At 49.2% G+C, this 27,537-nt stretch overlaps 1 protein-coding gene across 1 annotated transcript in view; it reads right to left on the reverse strand.

Moving 5' to 3' along the window:
- Positions 1-27,537, reverse strand: part of NUP205 (nucleoporin 205) — a 62,148-nt gene that overhangs the window by 8,267 nt on the left and 26,344 nt on the right. The window contains exons 24-38 of the mRNA XM_066590346.1: positions 25,654-25,803; positions 24,630-24,704; positions 24,348-24,505; positions 24,157-24,237; positions 23,559-23,750; positions 18,881-19,151; positions 17,567-17,665; positions 15,173-15,321; positions 13,485-13,676; positions 11,730-11,851; positions 11,165-11,303; positions 9,516-9,642; positions 8,325-8,401; positions 6,565-6,693; positions 6,191-6,326 (exon numbers count right to left, since the gene is read on the reverse strand). Coding sequence (XP_066446443.1) covers positions 6,191-6,326; positions 6,565-6,693; positions 8,325-8,401; positions 9,516-9,642; positions 11,165-11,303; positions 11,730-11,851; positions 13,485-13,676; positions 15,173-15,321; positions 17,567-17,665; positions 18,881-19,151; positions 23,559-23,750; positions 24,157-24,237; positions 24,348-24,505; positions 24,630-24,704; positions 25,654-25,803 — 2,097 coding nt within the window. The remainder of the gene's footprint in view (positions 1-6,190; positions 6,327-6,564; positions 6,694-8,324; positions 8,402-9,515; positions 9,643-11,164; positions 11,304-11,729; positions 11,852-13,484; positions 13,677-15,172; positions 15,322-17,566; positions 17,666-18,880; positions 19,152-23,558; positions 23,751-24,156; positions 24,238-24,347; positions 24,506-24,629; positions 24,705-25,653; positions 25,804-27,537) is intronic.

A 27,537-nucleotide genomic window follows, 5' to 3' on the forward strand; every position in this document is an offset into this window, starting at 1 on the left:
CCCTACGGATTGCCGTAATGGCGACGAGGAATACCACCTTCCAGGTCAGTAGTCGCATAGGAATCTCCTTCAGCTGCTCGAACGGCTGGCCCGTCATAGTGTCTAACACGAAATTAAGGTCCCAAGTTTGGACCGGGGGTTTAAACGGGGGTGTCGTATGGGCGACTCCTTGCAGGAATGTACGTACTGCCATCCTCTTTGCGATTGGTTTTTGGAACAGTACCGTTAATGCCGACACCTGTGCCCTTAACGAGCCTACCCTCAATCCTACCTCGAGGCCTGATTGTAAGGATGCAAGAATTCTGGCCACCGACAATTGCATCGGTTGTACCTGCCCCTCCTCACACAGGTGAAGAAGCGCTTCTCAGACTCTATAATAAACTGCCGATGAGGCTGGTTTTCTGGCCCGTATCATAGTCTGGATAACCTTCTCCGAATAACCTTTCCTCCTCCACACCTCGGTCTCAATGGCCAAGCCGTCAAATGTAGAGACTTGGAATTTGGGTGTAGAAAAAAAGGCCCCTGGGATAGCAGGTCTCTTTGCTCTGGAGGATGCCACGGTGTGTCGAACAGTATTTCTATGATGGTCGCGTACCAGCTTCTTCTTGGCCAGTCTGGTGCTATTAATACTGCTGATCATCCTTCCTGCTTGATTTTCCCTAGGATCCTCGGTATGAGAGAAATGGGTGGAAATACGTATAGGAGCTTGTACTCCTCCCACGAAATGGTTAGCGCATTCGTTGCCGCTGCTTGTGGATCCCGTGCTCGGGACATAAATGGGCGTAGCCTGTAATTTAGTCGGGACGCTCTGAGGTGCACGTCTGGCGTGCCACACTTCCGGCATATCGTCCGAAATACTTCTGGGTGCAGCCCCCAATCGCCGGGATCCACTGTTTCTCGGCTTAGGTAATTCGCCACCCAGTTTTCTCTATTCCGGGAATGTAGACTGCGGAAATCGAGCTCAGATGCTTCTCCGCCCACGTTAGTATGCCTGCTACCTCGCTCATTACCGACACGCTCCGTGTTCCTCCTTGTCGGTTGACATAGGCCACCGCTATGGTGTTGTCCATCTGAATACGTACATTTTTTCTCTTGAGATTGGGCCCGAAGTGTCGGAGAGTCAAGTAGATGGCCCGCAACTCTAGGATGTTTATATGTAGCCTTGTCTCTTTTTGAGACCACACTCCTTGAACAGACTGATCCCCTAGTGTTCCGCCCCAACCTGAAAGGCTGGCGTCCGTCGTCACTACTGTCCAGCGACTTGGGCCCAAAGGCCATCCCGCCTGAAGCCTCCCAGGTTCCAGCCACCACTTCAGTGACCTTTGGCCTTGAGGAGTTATCTGGATTCGCTGTTCCAGGGTCATCCAGAACCCATTCTGGCGTGACAATATCAAGTGTTGTAGTTTCCTTGACTGGAAACTGGGCGAACGGAACCGCCTCGAATGCTGCCACCATCTGGCCCAGGATAGCCATGCAGTGTCTGAGGGTTAACGGTTTCCCCTGTATTAGGGACCGGACCCCCTGCCGGAGCTTGTCTACCTTTGCTTGAGGTAGCCGGACCTGGTGCTGGCTGGTATCGAATATCATGCCCAAAACTCCAAGTGTTGTGTCGGTATTAGGCATGATTTTTCGCGGTTCACTATCCAGCCGAATTCTTCTAGAATCTTCCTCGTGACGTGTACGCTGTTGCCGTCCCACGACGGTGCCTTTATTAGTATATCGTCCAGGTATGGAATGGCTGATATACCTTCCGCATGGAGTGGCGCCATCACTGCTGCTAGTACCTTCGTAAAGACCCTTGGAGAGGTAGACAGGCCGAATGGCAGCGCCGTAAACTGAAAAAACCTTCCCTGTGTTTCGAAACGAAGGAATTTTTGATGCGTTTCCCGAATCGGGATATGGAGATAAGCGTCCTTGATATCTATTGAGGACAGAAATTCGCCCGGTTGCATGGAGGTCATCACGGACTTGATTGACTCTATCCGGAAATGTTTTGTTCTGATGAATTGGCTCAACCTCCTTAAATCCAGCACCGGCCTCACTCTGCCGTCCTTTTTGGGTACAAGAAAAAGATTCAAATAGAACCCTTGCCTCTCTTGTGCCTCCGGTATCGGTTTCACAACCCCCTGTGCCAGAAGGTTCCGCACTGCCTGCTGTAGGTTGGCTACTCCTTCCGGGGTGGTAGGCACTCTGGACCTGCAGAACGAATTCCGTGGGGGAGTCGTGAATTCGATTGCGTAACCGGATGTCACAATTTCCTGCACCCACTTGTTACTCACGCGCCTCCCCTATGTCTCTCGCAATTGGGAGAGCCTGCCCCCCCCCCCCCACCCTGGTGACACTGGGTGGGGGCAGCATCTCGTGCCGCGCTCTTTTGATCCCGCTGTTTTAGATATTCCGGGTCGGGATCGCCATGTTTGCCTTGTTTTGAAAGAGGGGCCCCTCTTTGCGTCTGTCGGGGTTCTTGCAGACTGGGACCACTGCCCCGACCCTGGGCGGGATGAAAAAAACGCCGAAAGGATCTAAAAGAAAGAACGGTTTCCTTTTTAGTGGAACCTTCTCCTTTCTTGCCGGCATTTGTGGTAACGACGTGCTCTTGCCGCCTGTAGCGCCCTTTACCATGTCATCCAGTTTAGGTCCAAACAGCCTGTTTCCTTCGAATGGCCATTTTGTTAGGGCCATCTTGGATGCTGTATCTGCTGACCAGCTTTTTTTTTTTTTTTTTTTTTTTTTTTTTAGCCAGAGAGTTCTCCTTGCCGTCACCGATGCGGCGGATGGCCGGGCACCGAACTTGGCTGCGCCTAGCTCTGCTGTGCATACAAATTTGTTTGCCTGTATGACGTTGTTTGTCAGTTCGAGCAACTCATTTGGTGGAGCGCCTGCTACACTGTCTCTCCGTAGCTGCTTGGCCCAGGCTATGGATGCCTTGCTGACCCATGCGGTCGCAAAACTCGGCTGTAAGGCGGTGCCTGTGGCTTAAACACGGTTTTGCCCACGCATCCAGCTTCCTGTCTTGAGGATTAGCCAGCATTGCTACCTTGGCTGTTGGCAGTGCTGTGCTTCTAGACAGACACGACCCTGGCGAGTCAACTACCGGAGGTACCGCCCAACCCCTTTTTCAGGCCCCCTGGGAATGGGTATGTACTTTCCCAAGTCTTCCCGGGTTGCCTAAATTTCTTATCCGGGTTCTGCCATCCCTTATTAAGAACCTCCGAAAAATCCGTATGGTCTGGGAAGACCTGTCGTGATCTCCTTCTGCCGTCTAAATGACACCGCGGAAGGAGGCGTCTGCACTGTTTCCTCCATTACTTGGAGGGTTTCCCTTATGGATATTACGAGGCCGTACATTAGGCTGGCTAGGCGCGACACCTGTTCCTCGTCTAGTTCCAAAACTGACGAGCCTGCAGAGTGGTCGTAGTCTTCAGACCCACTGCCCTTGCCTGCCGTTTGGGCCGTGTCCTGGGGCGCCTATGAGCAAGATGCTCGAGGGGACTCATCGCGAGCCCGGGCTGGTCTCGCAGAATACCGGGACCGTGAAAAAAATGCCTTGATCTATGATAAGCATGCACGGACTCCCTGGACCATGAGAGCCATGAGAGTCCCTGGATCGTCTGGACTTTGAGGGTCCAGACGACCTCCCGGTGTGGCGCGCTCTATGGGGAGTGTCCTCGCTGCTAAGGGACCTCCTCCTTTTGTGTGCCCTCTCTCGTGCATATTCCGAGGAGGACGCGTCTGAGCTGGGCTCTAACCGGCGTAACATCGCCGCAGAGGATATGGCCAAGCCAGAAAACGGCAGCGGCCAGGGACCTCGCCCGTTGGGGTTCGGGCCCTGGCTCCACAGGGGCGGCGGGGGGCACCGGGGACCCTGGGGCTGCGCGCACCGCGGCACATCTAGTGCAGCGGGGGTCGACTTGACCGCAAGCGAACTTACCGCTGAGGTAGTGCAAGCGTAATGCTTCACCCTCCCCTTGGCCGGGCTGGAACCCTCTGATCTAGGGTCAGACATGGCAACAGAAAACAATTCCCAGGTAGCGGGAAAGCTAAGTACCGTTACAGGAATGCCTGCAGGGGGGATGGGGAGGGCGAGGGGGGAACACCGCAAAGTGCTGCCTTGGGCAGGGCTTACCCGGTCTAGCAGCTGTTTCTGCGGTTCCCCCGGTCCAGCTGGAGCCTCTGGTCCTGACGCTTGGATGCTGTCGGAAGTCGACGCTGGTGTACCATACGATCTCGCGGCGTTGGTGACCCGGCAGGTGCTGTGGCAGGGACTGCTGCGGAGTTGCTACTGCTGCTGGTGCCCGAGACAGGAGGTGCTGCTGCTGTCCGGGTGCTTTCTCCGTTGCAGAAGGAAACTGCAGAGGGAAACTGCAGGACTGCAGGGCTGAACGGCTGGAAGGCTGCTGTGTGCTTCAGGCGAGCTGCAGGTGCTGGGCTCAGAGGTGTAGACCAATGAAGTGTCCCAGAGCGCGGCCATTCCTCTGTCCGGCGGTCTTTTTACACTCACCCCGGTCGGAGGGGGCGTGGCCTGCCCCGGAAGCGTCCCCGCGACCCGGAAGTGACGCTTTCCGGCCGTGACGACGGCGCTCCGCCCCCCGGAGCGCCGTGCCCGGAGGTGGCCTGCCGGCCGGCGTCCCGGCGTCCTGCGACACGCAAGCTTCTATCCCTGGCCGGGAGAGCTGCCGCTGCCGCCGCCTTTGCTGCTGCTATCGCCGCTGCCATCGCCGCTGCCGCTGCCCCCGCCGTTGCCACCGCCGACGTCCTGATGCTCCTTAAGGTATGCGTTCAAAGCTCGGCTGTGCGGTCTGTCCGTGTGGCGCCGGAATGCTCCATAGTCCCAAGCGGGGGTGTCTTTGTCCTGGGAGCCACAGCCTGCCCTTGCGTCGACTACTCCAGCAGTGCTGCCCCCTACGCGTCACCGTCAGACAGTGCGCTACTCCAGGGAGGGGGAGCCCTATGGCTGGCGGGTAACCGACTCAGATGCGCATTGCATGGTCGGGCCCCTTTTTCTTCTCTGGGTGAGACGCCGCAGTAGTGGTGGAGACACCCCCTGCCTGCGTCTCCCCCGGGAGGCCAGTAGAGCCAGGGAAAAGCCCCGACTCCCCGGATTCCCGCGAATAGCTCTTTCCATGTCTGCCTCCTAGCAGACACTAAGCTAAAGACTAATTAGCTGAGTGCCTGCAGGGGGGATATAGCCAGGTAGGGAGGAGCTAACACTTTTTTGCTTAGTGTCGCCTCCTAGGGCAGTGGCTATATCCCATGGTCTAGGCTGTGGCCCCCAATGATACGGACGAGAAAATATCCAAACTACGCAGTGCAGCTGGGCAGACAATTACAGTTAGTTGGGGGTCCCAGAAGTGGCCCCCGCGCCTATCGAACTTTTATGGTATATGCCATGAATATAAAAAATGAAGCTGCAAGGGCAAGAAACGTGAAAAAAGCACATACAGAATGGGAGGACTTGGCTAAGCAGCAGCACATGTGAAAAAGACTTGGGTATACTAATAGATCATGGACTGAACATGAGTCAACAATGTGATGCAGTAGCCAAAAAGGCAAACACAATTCTGGGATGTATTAAGAGAAGCATAGAGTCTAGATCACGATGCTAATTATTCCCCTCTACTCTTCCTTAGTCAGACCTCATCTGGAATACTGGGTCCAGTTCTGGGCACCCCACTTTAAAAAAGACATAGACAAACTGGAGCAAGTTCAGAGAAGAGCTACCAAGATGGTGAGCGGTTTGCAAATCATGTCCTATGAGGAACGGTTAAAGGATCTGGGAATGTTTAGCAGAAGAGAAGGCTGAGAGGAGACTTAATAGCTGTCTACAAATATCTGAAGGGCTGTCACAGTGCAGAGGGATCAGCCCTATTCTCATCTGTACAAGGAAAGACTAGAAGCAATGGGATGAAACTGAAAGGGAGGAGACACAGATTAGATACTAGATAGTGAGGGGGATCAATGAGTGGAACAGGTTGCCATGGGAGGTGGGGAGTTCTCCTACAATGGAAGTGTTCAAACAAAGGCTGGACATACATCTGTCTGGGATGATTTAGTGATCCTGCATTGAGCAGGGGGTTGGACCCGATGACCCCGGAGGTCCTTCCAACTCATAAAGCATGCCCGCTACTTACCTAATCCGGTGGCATCTTGGCTGCTGCTGCACCCTTCATACAGCATAAGCACTACTTACCTATTCTGGAGGCATCTCGGCTGCTGCTGCCGCTGCTCTCCGTCAGGCTGGGGGTGAAGAGACACACCATTTGCTGAAGGTTTGGGGAGTTCTGTAGCATCAGCGTGTGGCAGTACTCCATCACATTGGAACAGATCTATGAAAAAACACAAAAATATATAAAACACCAGTAAATGTTCTCCATGTACCAAATCCACACCCGAGGAGACTTATCAAAACACGAGCCGGGAACCAGGTCGATGCTCTCAATTTACCAAGAGCCTCTTACAAGCCGGAGTCAGAGTCTCTTCCTTGGCTTTAGCCTTGATAAATTTTCCTGCGGACACATTTTATAAGCCGGTAAGGGGGTCAGATCTCCCGGCTGGATGACTCACCTGCTGCATCGCCAGCTCCATGTCGTCCTTCTTGCTGACTCCATCCACGTGGGAGCCATCATCTTGTAAAGTGAGCTGCCGCAGTTTGTCTGATCCCCCAAAGCGGTTTAATAAAGAAAGACAAAGACGCTGAAAAGAAAAAACGTATATAAAAAAAAAAGTCAAATCGGAAAGTCACTTTTGTGTTCCGGTCACACGTGGAAAATAATCCTGGAGCTTCACTTCTTTCAGAATTATTTTTTATATTAACTTTTATAGATAAATATTAAATTTTCTACACTTTTTTTTTATAAAGTAGAAGCTGCTGGCAATCAGTTTTGATTTGGAGCTGATCCGCGATGCCTGCACATTTCTCCTGCAGAAGCCGATACAAGTGTGGTATTACATGGCAACCATTAAAATAAATGCACCGAGTCCTCCAGGGAAGGAACGTCTGTGTCATAGGGTTTATAGACAAGGGGTTGACCTATTAAAGGAAACTGTGTTATGGGAATAATTCATATTCCAGAGGATTTCACTGATCTGCTCCAAATTGGTTATAATCAGAAGATTCATGCATGAATATATGTATTTGAACTGACTGGTGTTACCCATCAGTCTCCAATACTCTTCTGCTTTATAGTTGACTATGACGCACCAATTACATGCATGCCCCCCCAGCATCATAACAACTCATGATTGGCCTAGTAAGTAATGACGCTAATGATTAACATGTGTTTACGCGCCAGGTGTATGTCGCTATGTGAACACGTAATTCCTATATACCCAAGTAGCATAGACTTTATTAATATTCCAATGTGGACCGCAGGAATGCAGTAAATAGATAAGTTCCTCCCCTTGATAGCTAGTGCTGGAAACTATACGTAGGAGTTTAGCTTCAACATTGTACTTGTACATACCAGGGTGTAATATTGAGCTTGTTAACCATTTAACTGCTAGCTATTTCCTATGAAGACGGATATATATGTTTGCCTAGGCTAATATAAGAAACGCATTTATATTACTACTACAACACCTGTTATAACCTATAAGCACCATTAGCAAAAAAAAAAAAAAAAGGAGCACATAAGTTTATCAACTACCACCGCACACTGCTCTCTGATTGGTCAGTGCTGATCACATTAGCAGCTCTAGCCAATTAGACTACTAATGCACTATATATGCTTTCTAACAATATCCGTGCACTGTGGGGATTAGTCTGAAGATGACATCGGCCATCTTGGATGGCCAAAAACAGGATTTGGAGTCGATGGATCAGAGGGACAGCAGAGTACAATTGCTCCAGTCCCAGGACAGAAATTTGTCCTGCCACTGGAGGGTAGCTTTAGGTGATGGGAATCACTTTAATGATCTAATAAAGAAATAACTATCAAGTCTTTAGCAAAGGTTTGTATCAGATTTCCTTCTCTTTATAACAGGCGGGCATCTACTATAAATCCTAAATACTGTGTTTCCCCGATAATAAGCACTACCCATGTATCCAGGAAGAGATTGGTTTCTCAGCGCCGAGGACTTCGCGGCAGACTGACGCAGCCCAGCGTGAGGGACCAGGACGCCGCCTGCTAGGTAAGTATTAAGACACCCCTGAAAATAGGACACTGTGCCCTTTGGGGGCAAAAAATAATATAAGGCAGTGTCCTATTTTCAGGGAAACACGGTATTTGCAGAACACAATTTCCAATGATGGAGGGGTTGTAATAGGCGCTGCCCTCTACTATGGAGACAACACTTCGAAGAAACCCTAATACATGCATATATACCTGGAGCCGGCCGACATGTCCGTGCAGTTCGATCATAGGACCCTCATTTAGGGCAGACGCCAGATCGCTGATGACCTCTGCAGAACGAGATTAATGATTAATGAAGGGACTATGACACCCCGTTACTGACCAAGAACAATGCCAGGTGTCTCCTAATGTCACTTCTAAGAGAATTCCCCTAATAGGTTTTCTGTACGCACACAGGAACAAAGTATACCGCTCATACAGATCTCAGACCCCGTAAGCATCCCAGTATAACCCCAAGTCACCTACACCTCAGGGAGATCAGTCCGTCCAGGTCGGAAGCAGAAGTGATTGGGAGTCAATTTCATCTGCTTTGGTGCAAAAGAGAATGACAACAGGAGCAGCGAAGAGGCGACAGCAAGAAACCCCCAAAAAGGGACTGTAGACAATTCTTTACTCCTTCCTGACCCCGTCCTGATCACTACCGATACATGAGGTGCCATTTGCAACCCAATCAGGTTCTGCTCCTTCATGATGCCACATCCGTACGTGCCAGAGCTAGAAGGTTTGCTGCGTTTCCTACTACAGTCTCAAGAATTATGAAATATAAGCCCTACCTCAAAAATAAGCCCTGGCTACATAAAAAAAAAAAAAAAAAAAGAATACATAATTTAAGAGGCGCTGTCTGCTCCGCCGCATGTCTCCTTCTGCGGATCCGGTACCCTTGTCTGTAGTCAGCGCTTCCTGGTCAGGGGTTTCAAAAACCAGGAATTGCTGACAGAAGGCTACAGACGAGTGTGACGGCGCTTCAGAAGGAGACGTGCAGCAAAGCGGACAGTGCCTCTTAAGTGATGTTTTTGTTGTTTTTTTTAAAGGCACCCAGGGCTTATTTTAGGGCTTCCTACTGTAAAAGTGGCATTGCACGAAAATGCGATTTTCGTGCAATGTGGTGCAACAGAAAGGAAGACTCCATACGGAAACATCGTGGCTGTATAAAGCACGCTGCGATTTTATATTCTCGCACTGTAGCAGCCAACAAAACATCGCTAATGTGGATGAACCCATTGGAAAGCCTGAGCTTCACATACATGCGATTTGTAGTACTGTCACATCGTGAGAAAATAGCGTGATTTTGTCGCCCGTGTGAATGAGGCCTCAAGTGTCCCCTTAATTTTTCTGAGCAGTGTTGATACCATGTATATTCACGCCTAATGGTGAAACACTTACCTGGTAGTGCAGCTTTGCTGATGATGCCTGTAAGTAGTGCCAGCTCCTGTAGAGATCCAAGACTGCCCTCCTTGGTTCTGAGAATAGCGTGGATCGTATCTGAATGAGCAATCAGGAACTGTAAGATCTGTCAGAAAGAAATCGTATTCTGTATATTACTATCAGCGTTAAATGGGATATCCCCCCTTAGACATTTAGGGGATACGCACAGGTCTGACAGGTGGAGGACCCATTTCAGGGACACCCCACCTACCAGGAGTACAAGCGGTCGGGCCTCACATGCCCCTCTGCATTCACTCTGCCAGGATGTACTTGCTGGCAGCCACTTCATCTGAGCAGAACCAGGTCAGGGGGGGCTCAATTCTTCCATTAGGCGGTACCCCCACCCATCAGATATTTTGGGATATGTCCTAAACCTCTAAGGCTGTATTCACACAGGTGAGCGTGATTTTGGTCAGTGAAAAACGGATCCTTTTCCATGCCATTTTCTTGTTATTTTCACACACTGCGCTGCAACTCCTGTTTCTTCTTTTCATGTGGGCCTCATAGTAACCCACATTAAAAAAACCGCATCGCACTGGCATGAAAATCACATGCGGATCGCATAGCATGTTAGCGATCTCGTTGAAAATAATGGGTGATTCTCAAAGAATTGCACAAAAATTGGAATATTCTCCAAGAGGAAAATCGCATGTCTGAATTAACCCATTCAAATGAATGGGTTATTTTCCTATGAAAGTTCTGCCCATCTCAGAATTGGACAGAACTGGCATGGAAAAAAAAAAAATCACTGTGTGAATACAATCTAAGGATACGTTCACACGTAGCAAAAATACTGCAGATTTTCCTGCATTTCCAGATCAAAAAAAAAACCTTTCAAATCCCCTCCCATTGGTGTGGTTTGTGATCACACAGCGGAAGCAAACACTGTTCACATCGCAGCAGCTCAGGTTGGTATGGCATTGAATTCAGTGGGAGCTGAACCTGCATTACCAACCTGGGCCACTGCAATATGGATAGAGCTGTCTGCCTCTACTCTGTCCGCACTGATAGCTGATCAGCGGGGACCTTGAGTGACAGACAGTTGATTACTATTCATGACCTATCCTCTAGATAAAGTCCTGGAAAACCCCTTTAACATGTGTTAAAGCAATTTTATATGTGTCAAATGTACAGCCAACATACCTGGTGTCCTCCTTTGTAATGATGCTGCCTCCACTACAGTACCCCATCTGATTCTACAAAAGATGGCCATCACAGTCTCAGAATTCACCATGCAGAGCACTGAAGTCTAAGACATCCCCTCCTTTCTATACTGCCCTCACATGAGGAGATCTGCATGGGAAAACACTGCGCCAAAGTTATTAGCGCTGGTCCACCCAAGGACTGCCGAGAGGGTCTTACAGCCCTCAGCATGGGGAAGTCTGAGACTGCGGCAGCCATCTTTGGAATAATCAGGAGGGGAACCAGAGTGGAGGCGGCATCATTACTGAGGAAGTTGCCATGTATACCGGCTCCACATATGCCATGTATAGTCAGAATGTCAGTGTGGGCTGGAGGTTCACTGTAACATCTGTCTCCCTTTATCTCTTCCTTGCCGTAAGCAGTGTAGCTCTATAGACAACCTTCACTCCTATCTTGACACTTACCTGTCCCGCCACCTGCAGATGTTGTGCCATGCTGGAGGTCAGAATCACTTGGCAAAGCTGTAGAGCGGGTAACAGGATCTGTCTGTACCTTTCTAAGGGTGCCGGGATGAAGACAGGACCGTCCCTCATTCCATACAGTCTAAATGCAAGAGGAAACACAAGGTGTAACTTGCAAGAGCCGCTAAAAAAAAAAAAAAAAAAACTGTCTGCATGCAGTCCCCACTAGAGGGAGCTCTCTGCATACAGTTTATTGTGTTTTATCAACAATGAACAGATAGCTCCCCCTAGTGGGGACTGCAGGCAGCCAGAATTTTATCATATAACTAGGCCTCTTCAGGGGATTTGGAGCTGTGTACCAACAAAGAGCTCTATAAAGTTTGGTTACAAAGTTTTGCAAACTTTTCTTCCATAGTTTTCATAATAAAAGCTCTAGTCATCTCCACCCTGATAAGAGGAGTAACTTTATGGGAAGCATTTGGACCCTTGGGTGGTCTCTAAATCTCTCATTAACACAGCAAGTATCGCCCCAACAGTAGGCATTCCAGTAAGTATTCTCCACCATTACCCATGTTGATGTGTATCTGGACGCATGTCATATACTTGGCACTGTGCTAGCCTTAGGAGGACGCCTGCCCGCAACAGTTCCAGTGCTCCTGGCTGGCTCTTTGCCACACGAGTTAGGAACGCCTGCAGAAAGATAATTAATAACACTCAGAGCTGCATTCATTAGGCTGTAAATTACTTCTTTGGCGTGTAGAAAATGAAATTTGGTTAGACGTTGTTTAACCCCTTAGTAACTTGCCCATCCCACCTCCCCTTTTTGTTTTTTCCCCCCACTTTAAGAAAAAAAGCTAAATCATAACTCCTTATTTATCCATAACCACAGCAGTCTGAGGTCTTCTTTGAGGGACAAGTTGTATTTTTCAATGGTACTATTTAAAGGAGATGTCCCGCGCCGAAACGGGTTTTTTTTTTTTTAAACCCCCCCCCCCCGTTCGGCGCGAGACAACCCCGATGCAGGGGTTAAAAAAACCACCCGCACAGCGCTTACCTGAATCCCGGCGGTCCGGCGTCTTCATACTCACCTGCTGAAGATGGCCGCCGGGATCCTCTGTCTTCATGGACCGCAGGGCTTCTGTGCGGTCCATTGCCGATTCCAGCCTCCTGATTGGCTGGAATCGGCACGTGACGGGGCGGAGCTACACGGAGCTACACGGAGCCCCATAGAGAAGAGGAGAAGACCCGGACTGCGCAAGCGCGGCTAATTTGGCCATCGGAGGGCGAAAATTAGTCGGCACCATGGAGACGAGGACGCCAGCAACGGAGCAGGTAAGTATAAAACTTTTTATAACTTCTGTATGGCTCATAATTAATGCACAATGTATATTACAAAGTGCATTAATATGGCCATACAGAAGTGTATAGACCCACTTGCTGCCTCGGGACAACCCCTTTAATGTAATTAAACACATCTAAGTGGCGAGGAAGAAACACGCAATTCCGCCATCTTTGGAGGGTGGGGTCTCGTGCGCACACACTGCATCCAAAATGACGGTACAATTTTATTCAATGGACCAGTACGATTAGAACGCACGCCAACAGGCAGTCAGGCCACAGGCACGGTTTGATTGGCAATCAGCCATGGCAACCCTGGAGGCTTTAACAAGAGGGCAGATCGGGACCCCCGAACAGCGATCGGGGCATTTAAATGAATTAACAGAAGTGATCAATGTCAAAGACAACCAGCAGCCACTGTGTATGGAGCGGGATTACCTTCTGATACTGCTCTATACAAGCCCTGCATGCCCACAATGTAAAATGTACACACTGAGGCGTGAAGCTGTTAAAGGGGTTCTCCCATTAACCCTTTCCAAGTCACTGCCTGACTCTTTCCAACATTCTGATTGAAGCCTGTGTAGTTTCGACGTTGAAAGACGTCCGGCAGGGTATTCTTACTGCATATTACTGGCCGCTCTGTTGTCAGGGCCTCTCCAGCATGTCACATACTGCAGTACTGGCTCTAGCCAGCAGATGGTGCCATTGTATAATGGCAGAAAGAGAAAGCCCCCTAGGAAACCTTGAATCCAAAATTGGATTGCAAAGGGTTAAAGTTATTAATAATGTCTGATCGCTGGGAGACGCAGCGATTCCGAGATCTGTGCACTCATGGTAATGCATCCGCGGTATGCCACTGCATTCACTTCTAATGCAGCACAGGGAGATCGGTGTGTTCCACAACCAAGTTGGATTGGGAATAGATCTCGTTAGGGGAAAATCTGCTTATCTGATAGGTCTAGTGATCTCCAACTTGAATACGTACCATTTTGGATTCGTAGATTAATAGCGCCTTCAGCAATGGCGGCTGAGGATTTAGCAGGTTCTGTAAGATGACGTCCTCCTGCACAAGGCTGTCAACCAGCGCTTGTAGGTATCCGCTGTTACACAGGTAGAGCAGCCATCGCTGCTGCTTGTCCACACAGACTATCCGGTCCAACAGGGCGAGCGCCAACATCTGAAAAAACATATATAAATCAGATTTTTGTACTTAACGCAAAATCTCTTTCTTGTCTCGTTCATTGGAGGACACAGCCTAGGACCATGGGGACAGCTCCTGCCACTAGGAGGCAGACTCTAAGCAAAGAAAGTGTTCGGCTCTCTCACTGGCTATACCCCCCCTGCAGGCACCAAGCTAGCCAGTTTGCATGCAAGCAAAGGAGCAGCGAGCAGGATAAAAACAGGTGAAACCGCATTGAAAAGAAGAACGTAAACCTTAAACAATGCTGGGAGCCATGTGCAACTCCAGGGAGAACGCCGCAGCAAGCTGAACAGCGTTTGATGCCGCATTGTGTGGGTGCGGTGTCCCCCAATGCAATGGACAAGAAGGGGACACAGCCTAGAACCATAGAACGTTCCAGAGCAGTCCCTAAAGGGTGGAAGAGCAAATCGAAATACATGCAATCAGCCACGTCCGTTTGCAAGACTCTTCAACCGAGAGAGGTGTCAGCGGATGCAAAAGGGTGTACCCAATAGAATTTAGAGACGGTGTGCAGAGAAGCCCACATAGCGGCCTTACACACTCGAAGAGTGGAGGCACCATTGCTTACCACCCAAGAGGTGCCCACCGCCTCTTGGTAGAGTGTGCAGTAACGCAGTAGGAAGGGCTCCCTGCCCTTGGAGCAATAGATCTCCACTACTGTGGACCTAATCCAATGAGTGCCTGTGGGCGATTTGCTGGCTGCACAGGTTGGTGGGAGACAGCTGGGGGATAACGGCTCCAACTCTTTGTATGGGAATTTTGTACTGCAGCAAGCGCAACCAAAATACGTGGCTCTGATCGGGCCCTGTCTTAGTCTGTCGGCCCCGGAGTCAGACATAGTGAAACAGTGCGCCTTTAAATGTGGCTCCTGCTGTGGGGAGGGAGGAATAAGTGGTGATAGCGGCAAAGGGAGGTGCAGCGTAAGGATAGGAGGGAGAAGAGAGGGTAGGAGGAGTATACTTACCTTTCCGCCGCTGAGAGTCCAGCTCCCGTTTTCCAGCAGTGTATCCCTCACAGTGCTTGCCTACCTCTGAGAAGGGAGTTATCCAATGTAAAGGTCACTATGGCTTGTAGGTCAAGGTCAAACTAACATTGAGCGTGCCACCTTGTCTTCTGAGGGTTGGGCTGCCAACAGAGGGGTTAAATCTGGCCTGTCCACCCACCTCGGTGGAATAAACAGGGAGAGTCTAGTGCCAGCCCTGTAGTCCCCTAGTCCAAAGACCAATGAAGGAAGGGGTCTGCCTCCTATGGACACCAAGCTATAACTGGCTAGCTTGGTGCCTGCCAGGAGTTGAAAGCTGGTAGGAGGAGCTAACTGTTTCTTTGCTTAGTATCCGCCTCTTATTGGCAGTAGCTATATCCATAGTCCTAGGCGGTGTCCCCTAATACAACAGACAAAAAAATAATACACTACTACTGTAATTTGCTGCAAATGAGCTAAAACTCAACACTGTGCATCACACGTTACTCACTCTGCCTATTTCGCGTCCATCGCAGGAATCCCTGCAGATCACCTCCATCAGGGCCGCCCCGTAAGTCTCAAATATGGCAAGATTGTCCCTCTGGAGCTTACTGAATACATCTTCTGGGGCGGTCAGTCTCTCCCACATGGTCTTATTAGCTGAAGGTCAAGATGAAGATAACAAGAATTAGGCTGCATTATACATAATCTTATGTGTTTTAATTTAACCCCTCCCTGTAATGTAATGTAATAGTTCCCGCATAATCGACAGAGCGACAGCAGTAATCCACAGCCGCTCTACTGCTCCAACTGCAAAATAAACTCCAATCTCACCAGTTAACCCATTCACTGCTGCCATAAAGACTGATTGCAGCACGGTACAAGGAGTGGTGGGGTGGTGGCTGGGGTAAGACTACCCAATGCACACTGAACACTGAGGGCACATCAGTAGACTAAGACATTACACGCTGATCATGTTAGCAGCCCCGTCACCCCAAAAGCAGCATGAAATGTCTGACTACCAATGCACAGGGTGCATCAAGTAGTGAAAGGAAATACATGGCCCTGGAAAAAAGGAGGGCGAGGTAATTAACTCCCTCAGTTCGTTCCCTGGACAAATTCTGATCTTCGGACTGGAGGATTGCTTAAAGGGGTTGTCCCGCGCCGAAACGGTTTTTTTTTTTCTTCTCAATACTCCCCCGTTCGGCGCGAGACAAACCCGATGCAGGGGTTTAAAAAAAAAAAAAACCGCATAGTACTTACCCGAATCCCCGCGTTCCGGTGACTTCTTACTTACCTTGCGAAGATGGCCGCCGGGATTTTCACCCACGGTGGACCGCAGGTCTTCTCCCATGGTGCACAGTGGGCTCTGTGCGTTCCATTGCCGATTCCAGCCTCCTGATTGGCTGGAATCGGCACACGTGACGGGGCGGAGCTACGAGGAGCAGCTCTCCAGCACGAGCGGCCCCATTCAGAAGGGAGAAGACCGGACTGCGCAAGCGCATCTAATCGGGAGATTAGACGCTGAAATTAGACGGCACCATGGAGACGGGGGCGCCAGCAACGGAACAGGTAAGTGAATAACTTCTGTATGGCTCATAATTAATGCACAATGTACATTACAAAGTGCATTAATATGGCCATACAGAAGTGTATAACCCCACTTGCTTTCGCGGGACAACCCCTTTAAATGTGTAACCACTTTGTAAAATAAATTGCAATTTGCATACAGCGGTATATAGCTTCTACTGACTTAAGGCGCATTTACATTGGCCGAGTGTCGGGCAAACGATGCCCGACACTCGTACCTGTATTCCCCGCGCTCCTGCACCGGAGCTAGCAGGGCTGGCTCGAACACGGAGCAGCCAACAGGGGAGCGGGGCAATGGAGAAGATTTCTCTCCTCTCGCTCTCCCGCCCCTCTCCATTGAAATACATGGCGGCTGTTTAAACTTAACGATGAGCTTAAATCGCTCATCTTCTATGCAGCATAAAAGATCCGCTCATCCTTCGGTTTAAACAGCCGCGGTTCCATAGCGAAAGGCCGCTGTGTATCTCAATGGAGAGGGGCGGAAGAGCGAGAGGAGAGAAATCTCCTCCACTGCCCCGCCCCCCTGCTGGCCGCTCCGTGATCCAGCCAGCTCTGCTAGCTCCTGTGCAGGAGCACAGGGATGCAGGGACGATGCCCGACACTCATCCAGTGTAAATGGGCCTTTGCGCTGCATATGTATACAAAATTGACACCCCACCCCATCAGTGGCAACAAGAAACTCAAAATTTATTAAACAGGCTTGTCCAGTTGTAAACCATTCATGGGCCATCTTTAGGATAGGTCATCAACAGTAACAGCAGGAGCCATTGCAATTAATAAGAATTGGGCCTGCAGTACCAAGTCTGGTCACTGCAGTGGGAGAGGAGCTCTCCGCTTTCTGCAATCAGCAGCTCAGTGCATGAGCGCACCAGCCTGATCAGCAGCTTAGATCCTTAAAAGGGTTGTCCAGTTGTTTAATACTGATGGCCTATTCTAGGTCATCAACAGTAGATCAGCGGGGTTGCATCACAATGGGCTGCCGCTGATCAGCTGTTCACCAGGCCAGTGCAATCGTGCACCAAGTCCATTTCTGCAGGAAGCAGACAGCTCCGTATACTTGGTAGTGGCTGGCCCAGCATTGCAGACTCTGATCCCCTTGAATTCAATGCTTACACGATGACTGCGGCCTGAGCGGCAGACCCCACTGATCAACTATTCTTCTTAGTAGTTCAAAAGTGGTCAACTTCTTTAAAGAACCAGGACACCAGAAATATAAGGATAACGCTTATAATCATTTATGGACCTATGTAGGGAACCCCAAGTGTAGGCAAACAGCCGCCATGCGCTCTGATAAGCGTGTGCAATCTCGACCGACCTGCTTCGAGCGTGTCCGGCTCATCTGGCCTCTGGGCGATCTGTAAATAATACAGCAATGCACCATAGAGATGTGTTCGGACTCTCTGCAATCCTCCACCTAGTTGGAAAGAAAGAAATCAGAGTCACACCAGCTGGTCTGCAAAGATTGATAGGACATTAACCCTTTCCAATCCACTGTCTGACCTCTGAAGACATTATGATTTAAGGCTGTACAGCTCCGATGTTGGAAGACATCCGTCGGGGTTCTCTTACTGTATATTGCCAGCCTCTCTGCTGTTGGAGCCTATCCAACGTGTCACCTCATGCAGTTCTGGCTTTAGCCAGCAGATAGCGCCGTTGTATAACGGCAGAAAAAGAGTAAGCCCCCTAGGAAAACCAGGATACAAATTGGATTGGAAAGGGTTAAAAGGGACCCTCCAGTCCCAAGACTCGAGGGAGAAGTCACATTACCCATCATCTGTCTTCTGCACCGATGTCCCTCAGATCCGTTATTTCTGGGCCCCACTTTTGGTTTTGGAAGATGGCCGCAGCAATCTTTTGACAAGGTAATACAAATAGTGCATTGGCAGTCTAGAACACTACTAATATACATCTGCTCTCTGATAGGCCAGTGGTGCTCATGTGATCAGAGCTGGCCAATTAGGGAACAGAGTATTGTGCCCCAGATCACCGATGCACAGCGTGCAATACGTAGTTAGAAGGCTGCAGTGGCCCGAAACCGGAAGACCCAAGGGACAATGGCGCAGAGGAAGTACATCAGGTGATTTACCTCCCTCACCCCTCTGGTCTCTGGACAAGATTTTGTGTGAAGTCTAGAGGGTCACTTTAATAAAATTCTGTCACTGCATAACAAAAAATTATGCAACTTTCCAAATCCTCTGGGGGTCAGGCACAGGGGCTTTTAAGCCAGTTTCAGGCATAATGAGGTGGTGACTTGCGCAAAAGTTTGCAACATTTGACCCGGCCTCACCTTCTGTAACAAGTGGGTGGGGCTTGTCAGGAGGAGGCATGGCCGCTCCAGATAGATTTATGAATAATACATGCCAGGAACCGGTGTAAGTTATGCCTAATACATACACTAGGTCAGAACTGGCGTATATTTCTGAGAAGGCGTAAGGAGATGACGGGATCTGCATAATGCATGAAGAAGCTTGTGCACCGGTGTCAGTAATGCCAGGTTTAGTAAACTTTCCCCTTTGTGTGTTCTCATTCACTGACAGCAAACAGAGGTAAAAACCTGCACAGATCTGATACTTTTGGTTGCAGTTTGTTACAATGTGTCAGTCTGGAGTTTGCTACTTTAAGTCCTGACCTGTCTTAAGAATGAACTCCAGCAGCTTCCTGAGGATCATATGAAGCGAGGAGTCTCCGATGGAAGCGAACCCCGCAGACAAGGTGTCCGTCCCGGGAGGAGCGGTGAAGGATCCGTCCAGCAGGAGCACGTACTGCGATGTGTTGGCCCCCAGAGCGCTCATCGGCTGCTTCTGCTCGGTGCGTATGCAGTGGCTTAGGTGCACGGTGAGAGTGAACACAGCCCCGGCCACCACCGCCATCAGGTCCTTCGTGGCTTCGTCATCCAGAATCTGCAAGCGGTGAGAGAGATATTGATCCGGCGTGCAGGATAACAAGTGGATATTACACAACCCGTTGCACATAATGAGCCACCATTAAAAATCCAATATGCCAATTCTAGATCAGCGAGGATTTAAGGGAAGTCAAACGGGAATAAAAATAATTTGGCTCGCTGATGGAAAGAAAAAAAAGACAACCGAATTATTGACAGCTGCCACTTGCTGCAAGGGGTCTGACGGAGATAGCGAGCGCTTGTACTCTGCCATCCCGCTCAGCATCGTGGATATGGAGGAGTCGGGTGTTGTGCGCGCTCGCCTGTCGCTTCATTCATATAGGGGGGCATGCAGCCCTCGTGATATGGGAGTTCCGGCAGTCTGCCCCCAACTAAGCAGACACTTCTTCCCTAGACGATGGATAGGAGCCAAGTGCTGTCCCGTTCATCCTCAGATGACAGCTGACCCCCACCGCAAACAGCTGGGATCGGACCTACAGCAATCGCAGCTCCATGACAGCTTACATACTTCATCAATACTTACCACAGTATACAAGCCACCGGCCGCAGTCGAGGGGTTCCCCCTCCAACTACTCATCATTGACCCCCATGATGCGATCATAGAGTACGATGGCTGCCATGGTAGCCCTGGGCTTAGTGAATGCTCTCAGGAAGGCCATATAGTTAAGTCCATTAACCCCTTAAAGACAGGACACTTTTCATTCTCATTTTTTCATTCCGTTTTCAAAAGCTAACATTTTCTTATTAAGCTTTCGATGCTCAGAGTCGCGTCCAGACGGGAGTTTTGCGGGGAAACGCTGTATTTTTTATTGGTACCATTTAACTTACCATATTTCAAAACTTTGAGAAATTTCTAAGTTAGATGAAATGAGGTAAAAACATTCAATTTCCCAGTATTTTTTTTCTAGGTTGGGGATGTTTTTACAGTGCAGTGAAAATGAACTACTCTGCGGGTCAATAAGATTAAAGCAACACCAGATTTATGTAGTTTATTACTACAACTTTAGGGGAAAAAATGGAACTATAAGAAGCCGCATGTGTAAAGAAGCGTAATCAGCTTTTTACCGTGACCAGCGTTAATGGATGCCTAGGCACCCAGCGTGCTCAGAGATGGAGCATAAAAGGAACATAAGGGGGCCTGAGAGAATGGAGCCATCCCCCCCGCCCCCAACCGGGAAAATGGCTCCCGACGAAGAGCTTCCAACGAGGCACCCGTTGACCAAAGAATATGTGCGGTAATGCAGCCTGAACATATGAGGTCTCTGATACGGTAACCCTGCACTGCCAGTGCGAGAAATAAGGATCCACTAGTGTTGTCGGGAGCCCCAGCAGAGAGACTGAAGAATGCCACTAGAGAGGGGTAAATTTGCCAAATATGACCGAGCGCACTTGTGACCGGCTCGTCCCATGGGACTAGACTTCATCAACGCGGGCCAAGATACCACATGCAACAGGACGATAACGAACTTCTTCTGATGACAAAGAACTTCCGCCCGATAGAGCCTCCCGCTTAGAAGAGAGATGAGTAGGCTGGGCGATCTGGACGTGACATCAGCACCATCAGAAGGGGGGGGGGAATCTTAAAAGAGCTGGGGGGCGCTCTAGCAGGCGACCTAGCTGAACGTCGGGGTCCGCTGCAGTCCAGACTGTAAACACCAGGCTATGCAGGCTGTAGAAACCACAGCACCACGGTGAAGGGTTTGTAGGAAGCACCCCAGGTGAATACATGGGGGCTACCGGTACCAGAGGGAATGGCAGATAGGACACAGGGCTCCAAAATACTATTAGTATCAGCCTTCTGAGACTGACAATGGCTACCGCCTCCACCTTCTGCATGAAGCCCACGGACCCTGAAGACGTCTAGGCCTAGGAAAAAAAGGTGTCACGCCAGGGTGGCTCCCTACCAAAATGTCACCTAATGACTCCAACCAGGCACCATAAAACGTGGCATGACTGCTAAATTACCCTCAGACGTGAGACTCACTGGTCCCTTTGTGGAACCCTCCAGAGTCGGGAGGGCGAGCGCTAAGAACTAAAATCAGTAGTCGTGTATATCGTTTCACAACCTCCTGCAAGTAATGCTGCAGGAGGAAATAGCGCAGAAGGATCGCAGCGCGCTACTGACTCCGCCTGATTAAATGCTTGTCTCCCGGACGGCGCTCATACCTGCGTAAAAAGGCTACATGGAGAAACGCTGTAGGAGCGAAGTCTCAGGCCGCTCTGACTACAGAGAACTCCTGACGGCAGCAGCCCGGACATCCCTAATAGGGGAGAATGCGAGGCCCATTCTGCCGCCAAAATTTAGGGTTAGCGGCGGACTCTGCCTCAACAGGATTATTCATGCATCCCCAACGACATGAGTGACACGTCCGTATGGACACGGCTGACAGAGCCAGCAGCACAGTCCTCCTAGAAAGAAACCGATGTTGGTTTGGTTCCGAGGCCGCTGGAAATGGACCGGACCCCTAGTGGTTCAGCATGTCAGAGCTAACCGGAGGGGAACTAGTAGATGGATCTACCACCCCCAGGCCTACTGTAGGAGGGCGAACTTCCCCGGCCTACCACTATACTTAGGGGTCATTCCATGTCAACTGGACCAGGGGTCCCCATTCGACCATCTCCAATTTTGCTGAAAACTTACATGCATGTACATATATATGTTTGAAACGAGGTTCTGTAAAGTTTTAGCTCCAGATATCATATACCAAGAGGTCCCGCCAACCACACTGCGTCAACAGTGACCATGATTGACATGTGACCATTGCAGAACCATGCTAGCTGTGATGCTGAAATTCAACATGCGAGCTCAACTTGTGCCTATGAACACGAAAAATTTACTATCACTAACACAACAATATGGCCCATCCACACATCCCTGAAGACCTTGATGGAAGAGGTCTGCCTCCTACAGACACCAAGCTAAAAACTGATTAGCCGAGTACCTGCAGAGGGTATATAGCAAGTGGGAGGAGCCAACTCGTTGTCTGCTTAGCGTCTGCTTCCCATCAGCAGCTGCTATATACCCAAGGTCAAAGCTGTGTCCCCCAATGATGCAGTCGAGAAACGCAATATTTTAATAGTTCGGACTTTTATGGATGGTGTGATACAAACTGTCCTTTTTATTAGAATCTTGCGTTTCTGCAATATATGAAAAATGGGGAAGGACGTTTTTGAACCTTTTAATATTTATTTCTTCTAATATTTAAAAAATATATGGCGTATAAGACGACCTTTTAACCCCCGAAAAATCTGCTCTGCAGTCGGGGGTCATCTTATACGCCGGGTATACAAAAAAAAAAAGCAGTACTCACCTCCCTCGGCGTTCTGCAGTGCTGCTGCAGGCTGTCGCGCCCTCCTCGTCCCCAACAAAGCATTGCTTTCTGCATGCGGGGCTTGAAATCCCTGCCTCCAGAAAGCTAATGCTGTGATTGGCTAACTCAGGCAGCGTCAGCTAATCACAGCCATTCAATGACATCATTGAATGGCTGTGATTGGCTGACGCCGCCTGAGTTAGCCACTCACAGCCATTCAATGATGTCATTGAATGGCTGTGATTGGCTGACGCAGCAGGGACGAGGAGGGAGCGACAGCCTGCAGCAGCACCGCAGAGCGCCGGGGATGGCAAGTACTGCCTTTTTTTTTTTTTACACCGTATTCCCAGAGTATAAGGCGAGAGTTGGGGGGTCATCTTATATGCCGGAATATACGGTATATATTAAGCTTACTTACACATTTTTTTTAGTCATTTGAGCCTACGTTTCAGTATATTGTATATTACAGACAGACATTCTATTAGCCCAGTTATTGGCAAGTCTTACATACGGAAAAATTCATGGTAGGCCTGAGAGCCCCCACAAGGCCATAGGCTACCATGGCAACCAAATGGTACCCTAACAAGCTTGACGTTAAGAAAAAGGGGGATTGCGGAAGGGAAGGTGGGGTGTTTGGGAGCAAGAGGGAGCTCTACCCTAATGTCAAGCCATTTAAATGTTGTGGTCAGCACTGACCAGAGCAACTAAAAGGTTTACGATTAGGATCCAATTTATCTCTGATCCCAGCCGCTGCAGAAGGGTGTATAGGGACGGGTTCAGCTGTCGAGCTCCCTCATAGAAACCCTGCGCACATATGCCGTGCATGCATGTTGGATGTCATTAAGGTGTTCAATGGGTTGTACCACAATTTCAAGTGATCCCCTCTATCCAGTGCATATGTAGTAACTTGCTGATCAATGAGGGGCCACACCACTGCGGCTCTCACCGATCCTGAGAACAGGGGTGCCGTGTCCTCCGTTCTCACTGCAGGGTTATTGCCACACCCCGCAGCCCCACCAATCTATTCCCTCGGTGATAACTTGCCAGCCCTTTTAAGGACATTCTGCTGTAGTAAACACTGGCAGGTACCTTACCTTGTCATGCAGGTCCTGGAGTAGATCCCTAATGATCAACTGTCTCTGCTCTGCCGGGATCAGGTCCTGAGGACATGCAGTTAGGATAACCTCCACCAGCTGCCTCCAGGAATCCAGCACATGGCGTTTGGCATGAAGACACTGGAACATCTTGTTTCTTTCCACAGCATACTGCAAGATGGTGTTTATTTCCTGAAGAGACATCGCACAGCGCCACTTTATAGGAAATGGACAGTAAACAAAAAAAACCCAAAAAACATCCCCTTCTAATTTTTCCTGGACAACAGTGCCCCCAACCCCCTGGCTGTGCAAGGAACTGCAGCCAGTTTCATTCACTAGAATTCAGATAGAGTTTCCTGCACAGCGCGCTTCGCCATCACTTTCCCTGCGGCTAACTGCTTAGATGCCGTGGCTTCTAAGCAATTAAATGGCTGTGATCATAGTCAGCTCCAATCACAGTCAGTGGCGGACAACTGTAGAAAGCAGATGAAATCCGGCACGTATGGAGTGGGCTCGATTCCTGAACCTGCTCCATACACCCCAACACCGCATAAGGGGTTAATAAGAGCAGACACATTCCCGGTCTGAGTGCGTGTACCTCCAGCAGTAACGGCCTCTGTCCGATCGCAGCCAATCCCTGAAGAGAGTTGATTTCTGCAACCAGAACTCGCCGGAGGAGCTGATAAGATAGAAAACACCAATGAGAATGTGCCGAGCCCCGCCATGTGCGCACGGGACCCCCAACCAGGACATGTGCGCACGGGACCCCCAACTAGGACATTCGCTCACTTTGACGTTGCAGACAGTCTGGCTGTTTCGGTCCTTGTGCTCGCAGTTGGTGATGACCTGCTCTATTGAGATGCGGTCGAAGAAGTCAAGTTGAAGCGGCTCCGGGATCTCCTGGGTGAAGTTAATAGAGTCCAGGATGCTGAGGATTTTCCTGCGAACTATCAAGAAAACAAGCGACAAATTATCATACGGCCTGGAAAACTCTGCGGTCGTTTTTTTTACTGATCTTGGAGTGATGGCCACAAAAACAGCACGTGTGTCATAATAAAGTCTATGTTTTACCTTTAGAGGACGTGTCAAAGTGGAGAAAAGCATTGACATTCCGATTGTCATCCTCCATACCAGATTCAGCATCAGCTTTATAGAGGATATCAGAGAAACAGAGAAATCATTACTGAGATGTTACAGAAAACATACAAAGCAAACAGAGTGTTTACACGTTATTACACTCCAGAGCTGCACTCACTATTCTGCTGGTGGAGTCACTGTGTACATACATTACTGATCCTGAGTTACATCCTGTATTATGCTCCAGAGCTGTAATCACTATACTGCTGGTGAAGTCACTGTGTACATACATTACTTATCCTGTACTGATCCTGAGTCACATCCTGTATTATACTCCAGAGCTGCACTCACTATTCTGCTGGTGGAGTCACTGTGTACATACATAACTTATCCTGCACTGATCCTGAGTTACATCCTGTATTATACTCCAGAGCTGCACTCACTATTCTGCTGGTGGAGTCACTGTGTACATACATTACTGATCCTGTACTGATCCTGAGTTACCTCCTGTATTATACTGCAGAGCTGCACTCACTATTCTGCTGGTGGAGTCACTGTGTACATACATAACTTATCCTGCACTGATCCTGAGTTACATCCTGTATTATACTCCAGAGCTGCACTCACTATTCTGCTGGTGGAGTCACTGTGTACATACATTACTGATCCTGTACTGATCCTGAGTTACCTCCTGTATTATACTGCAGAGCTGCACTCACTATTCTGCTGGTGAAGTCACTGTGTACATACATTACTTATCCTGTACTGATCCTGAGTTACATCCTGTATTATACCCCAGAGCTGCACTCACTATTCTGCTGGTCGAGTCACTGTGTACATAGATTACTTATCCTGTACTGATCCTGAGTTACATCCTGTATTATACCCCAGAGCTGCACTCACTATTCTGCTGGTGGAGTCACTGTGTATATACATTACTGATCCTGAGTTACATCCTGTATTATACTCCAGAGCTGCACTCATACTGCAGATTTCAGCGGTGATATCCCCTGCTCACCTATATAGGGACGGACCGGCATGTCATCCAGCAGGAGGTTCAGCAGTCTCTGCGTGTGGGATCGCTGGCGGTTAAGAGATGTAATGCGCAGTTCAATGGACACCGTCTTCATCAGCCACGACATCTGACTGAGGGTGGAGATTTCATGTGCTGAAAGAACAAATGTCTTTGGTCACGGCCGTCTGCTGCTCACACCGCTGGGAGGGAACTCAGCAGTCCAGTCGTTTTCAGCTTTACAGGATCTGCCCGTTGTCCTGACACGTCTGTCCTAATACACACTTGGCCCCCATGAAATGTCAATGCGGAGCAGGCTTTCTTTTAACGTCTCATTGGACTGGTCCTCTGTTATTCCTCCACTGCGTGTTGTACAGCCAGCAAAAAGGGAATGGGTAATGCCCAGTTTTCAGTTTACATTTCCAGGAGGGGTAATAGAGGAATAGCCCAATACTAAAGATACAAGTCATGATCTGACAGGTCATCTTCAAAAAATTAAAACTTCCACAGACTGGACGGACTACATCATTATTCTTAGGGCACATCCACGCAGGAATATGCAACTTCGGAGCTTGAAAACCCCACCGTTGCGCATGTATGTGTAGGGTGTGGTTTTTTTAACACACGTGTCGCATCCAAATTCACTACATTTTCCACATGCGCAAAAAAAAAACAAAAAACAAAAAAAAAAAAACACACAACAACTAAAAACGTGAGGCGGCCCAAATGTCGTCAGTTTTTTTTTTACTCACTGTCTCCTATCAACATGCATTTATAACACCCTGCATACGCAAGCCGCTGTGCATCTGCTGTGCTTTTATGCGATCCCATAGACTTTAATAGCCAATTTCAGTCTGTAACAAGGACCAGAATGGGACTCTCATCTGTATCATTGTGAGACACAGCCTCGACCTTGAGTATATAGAAGCTGCTGATTGGAGGCGGACACTAAGCTGACACTAAAGGCCTACCCTCATTATAGGTCATCAATATCAGATCAGTGGAGGTCTGCCACTCGGAAGTCCTGCTGATGAGCAGTTTTAACCCTTTCCAATCCACTGTCTGACGTCTGAAGACATCCTGACTGAAGGCTGTACAGCTCCAATGTCGGAAGACATCCGGCAGGGTATTCTTACTGTATATTACTGGCCGGTCTGTTGTCGGGGGCCTCTCCAGCATGTCCCATACCACACTACTGGCTCTACCCAGCAGATGGCGCCATTGTATAATGGCAGAAAGAGAAGGCCCCCTAGGAAACCCTGAATCCAAAATTGGATTGCAAAGGGTTAAGAGTCAACGGCATTCAGGCCCGCAACATGTTAATTGTCATGTAGCTTAAGAGGAGATCCCTTCCATTAAAGCTGAGACAAAATGTATGGCGCTGTATCTAGTGTGCAGTCAAGAGGCCAAAGGATCTGCAAACAGCGTTGGACCCTCATCGGTAGGATATTGATGATCTATCTTAAGGAGGGGTTATCAAGATTGGCGTGCTGCAAAACCCCTTTAACCCTTTCCAATCCACTGTCTGACGTCTAAAGACAGTATGATTTAAGGCTGTACAGCTCTGATGTTGGAAGACGTCCGTCAGGGTTCTCTTACTGTATATTGAGAGCCTCTCTGCTGTCAGAGCCTATCCAACATGTCACCTCATGCAGTACTGGCTTTAGCCAGCAGATAGCGCCGTTGTATAATGGCAGAAAAAGAGTAAGCCCCCCTAGGAAAACCAGGATACAAATTGGAGTGGAAAGGGTTAAGACTGGGCTCCAAAGTAACTGTTTGTAGCGCAACTCTCCAGCTGCAGTCCAGAAGAGTATGCCGAGTTGCATCGACTTGTGGACTACAGCTGTCACTCAATAACTACAAATCTCACTGTGAAGCACTTTCTGAATG

This window comes from Eleutherodactylus coqui, chromosome 2 (genome assembly GCF_035609145.1).
Source record: "Eleutherodactylus coqui strain aEleCoq1 chromosome 2, aEleCoq1.hap1, whole genome shotgun sequence".
NCBI classification, from domain to species: Eukaryota; Metazoa; Chordata; class Amphibia; order Anura; family Eleutherodactylidae; genus Eleutherodactylus; species Eleutherodactylus coqui.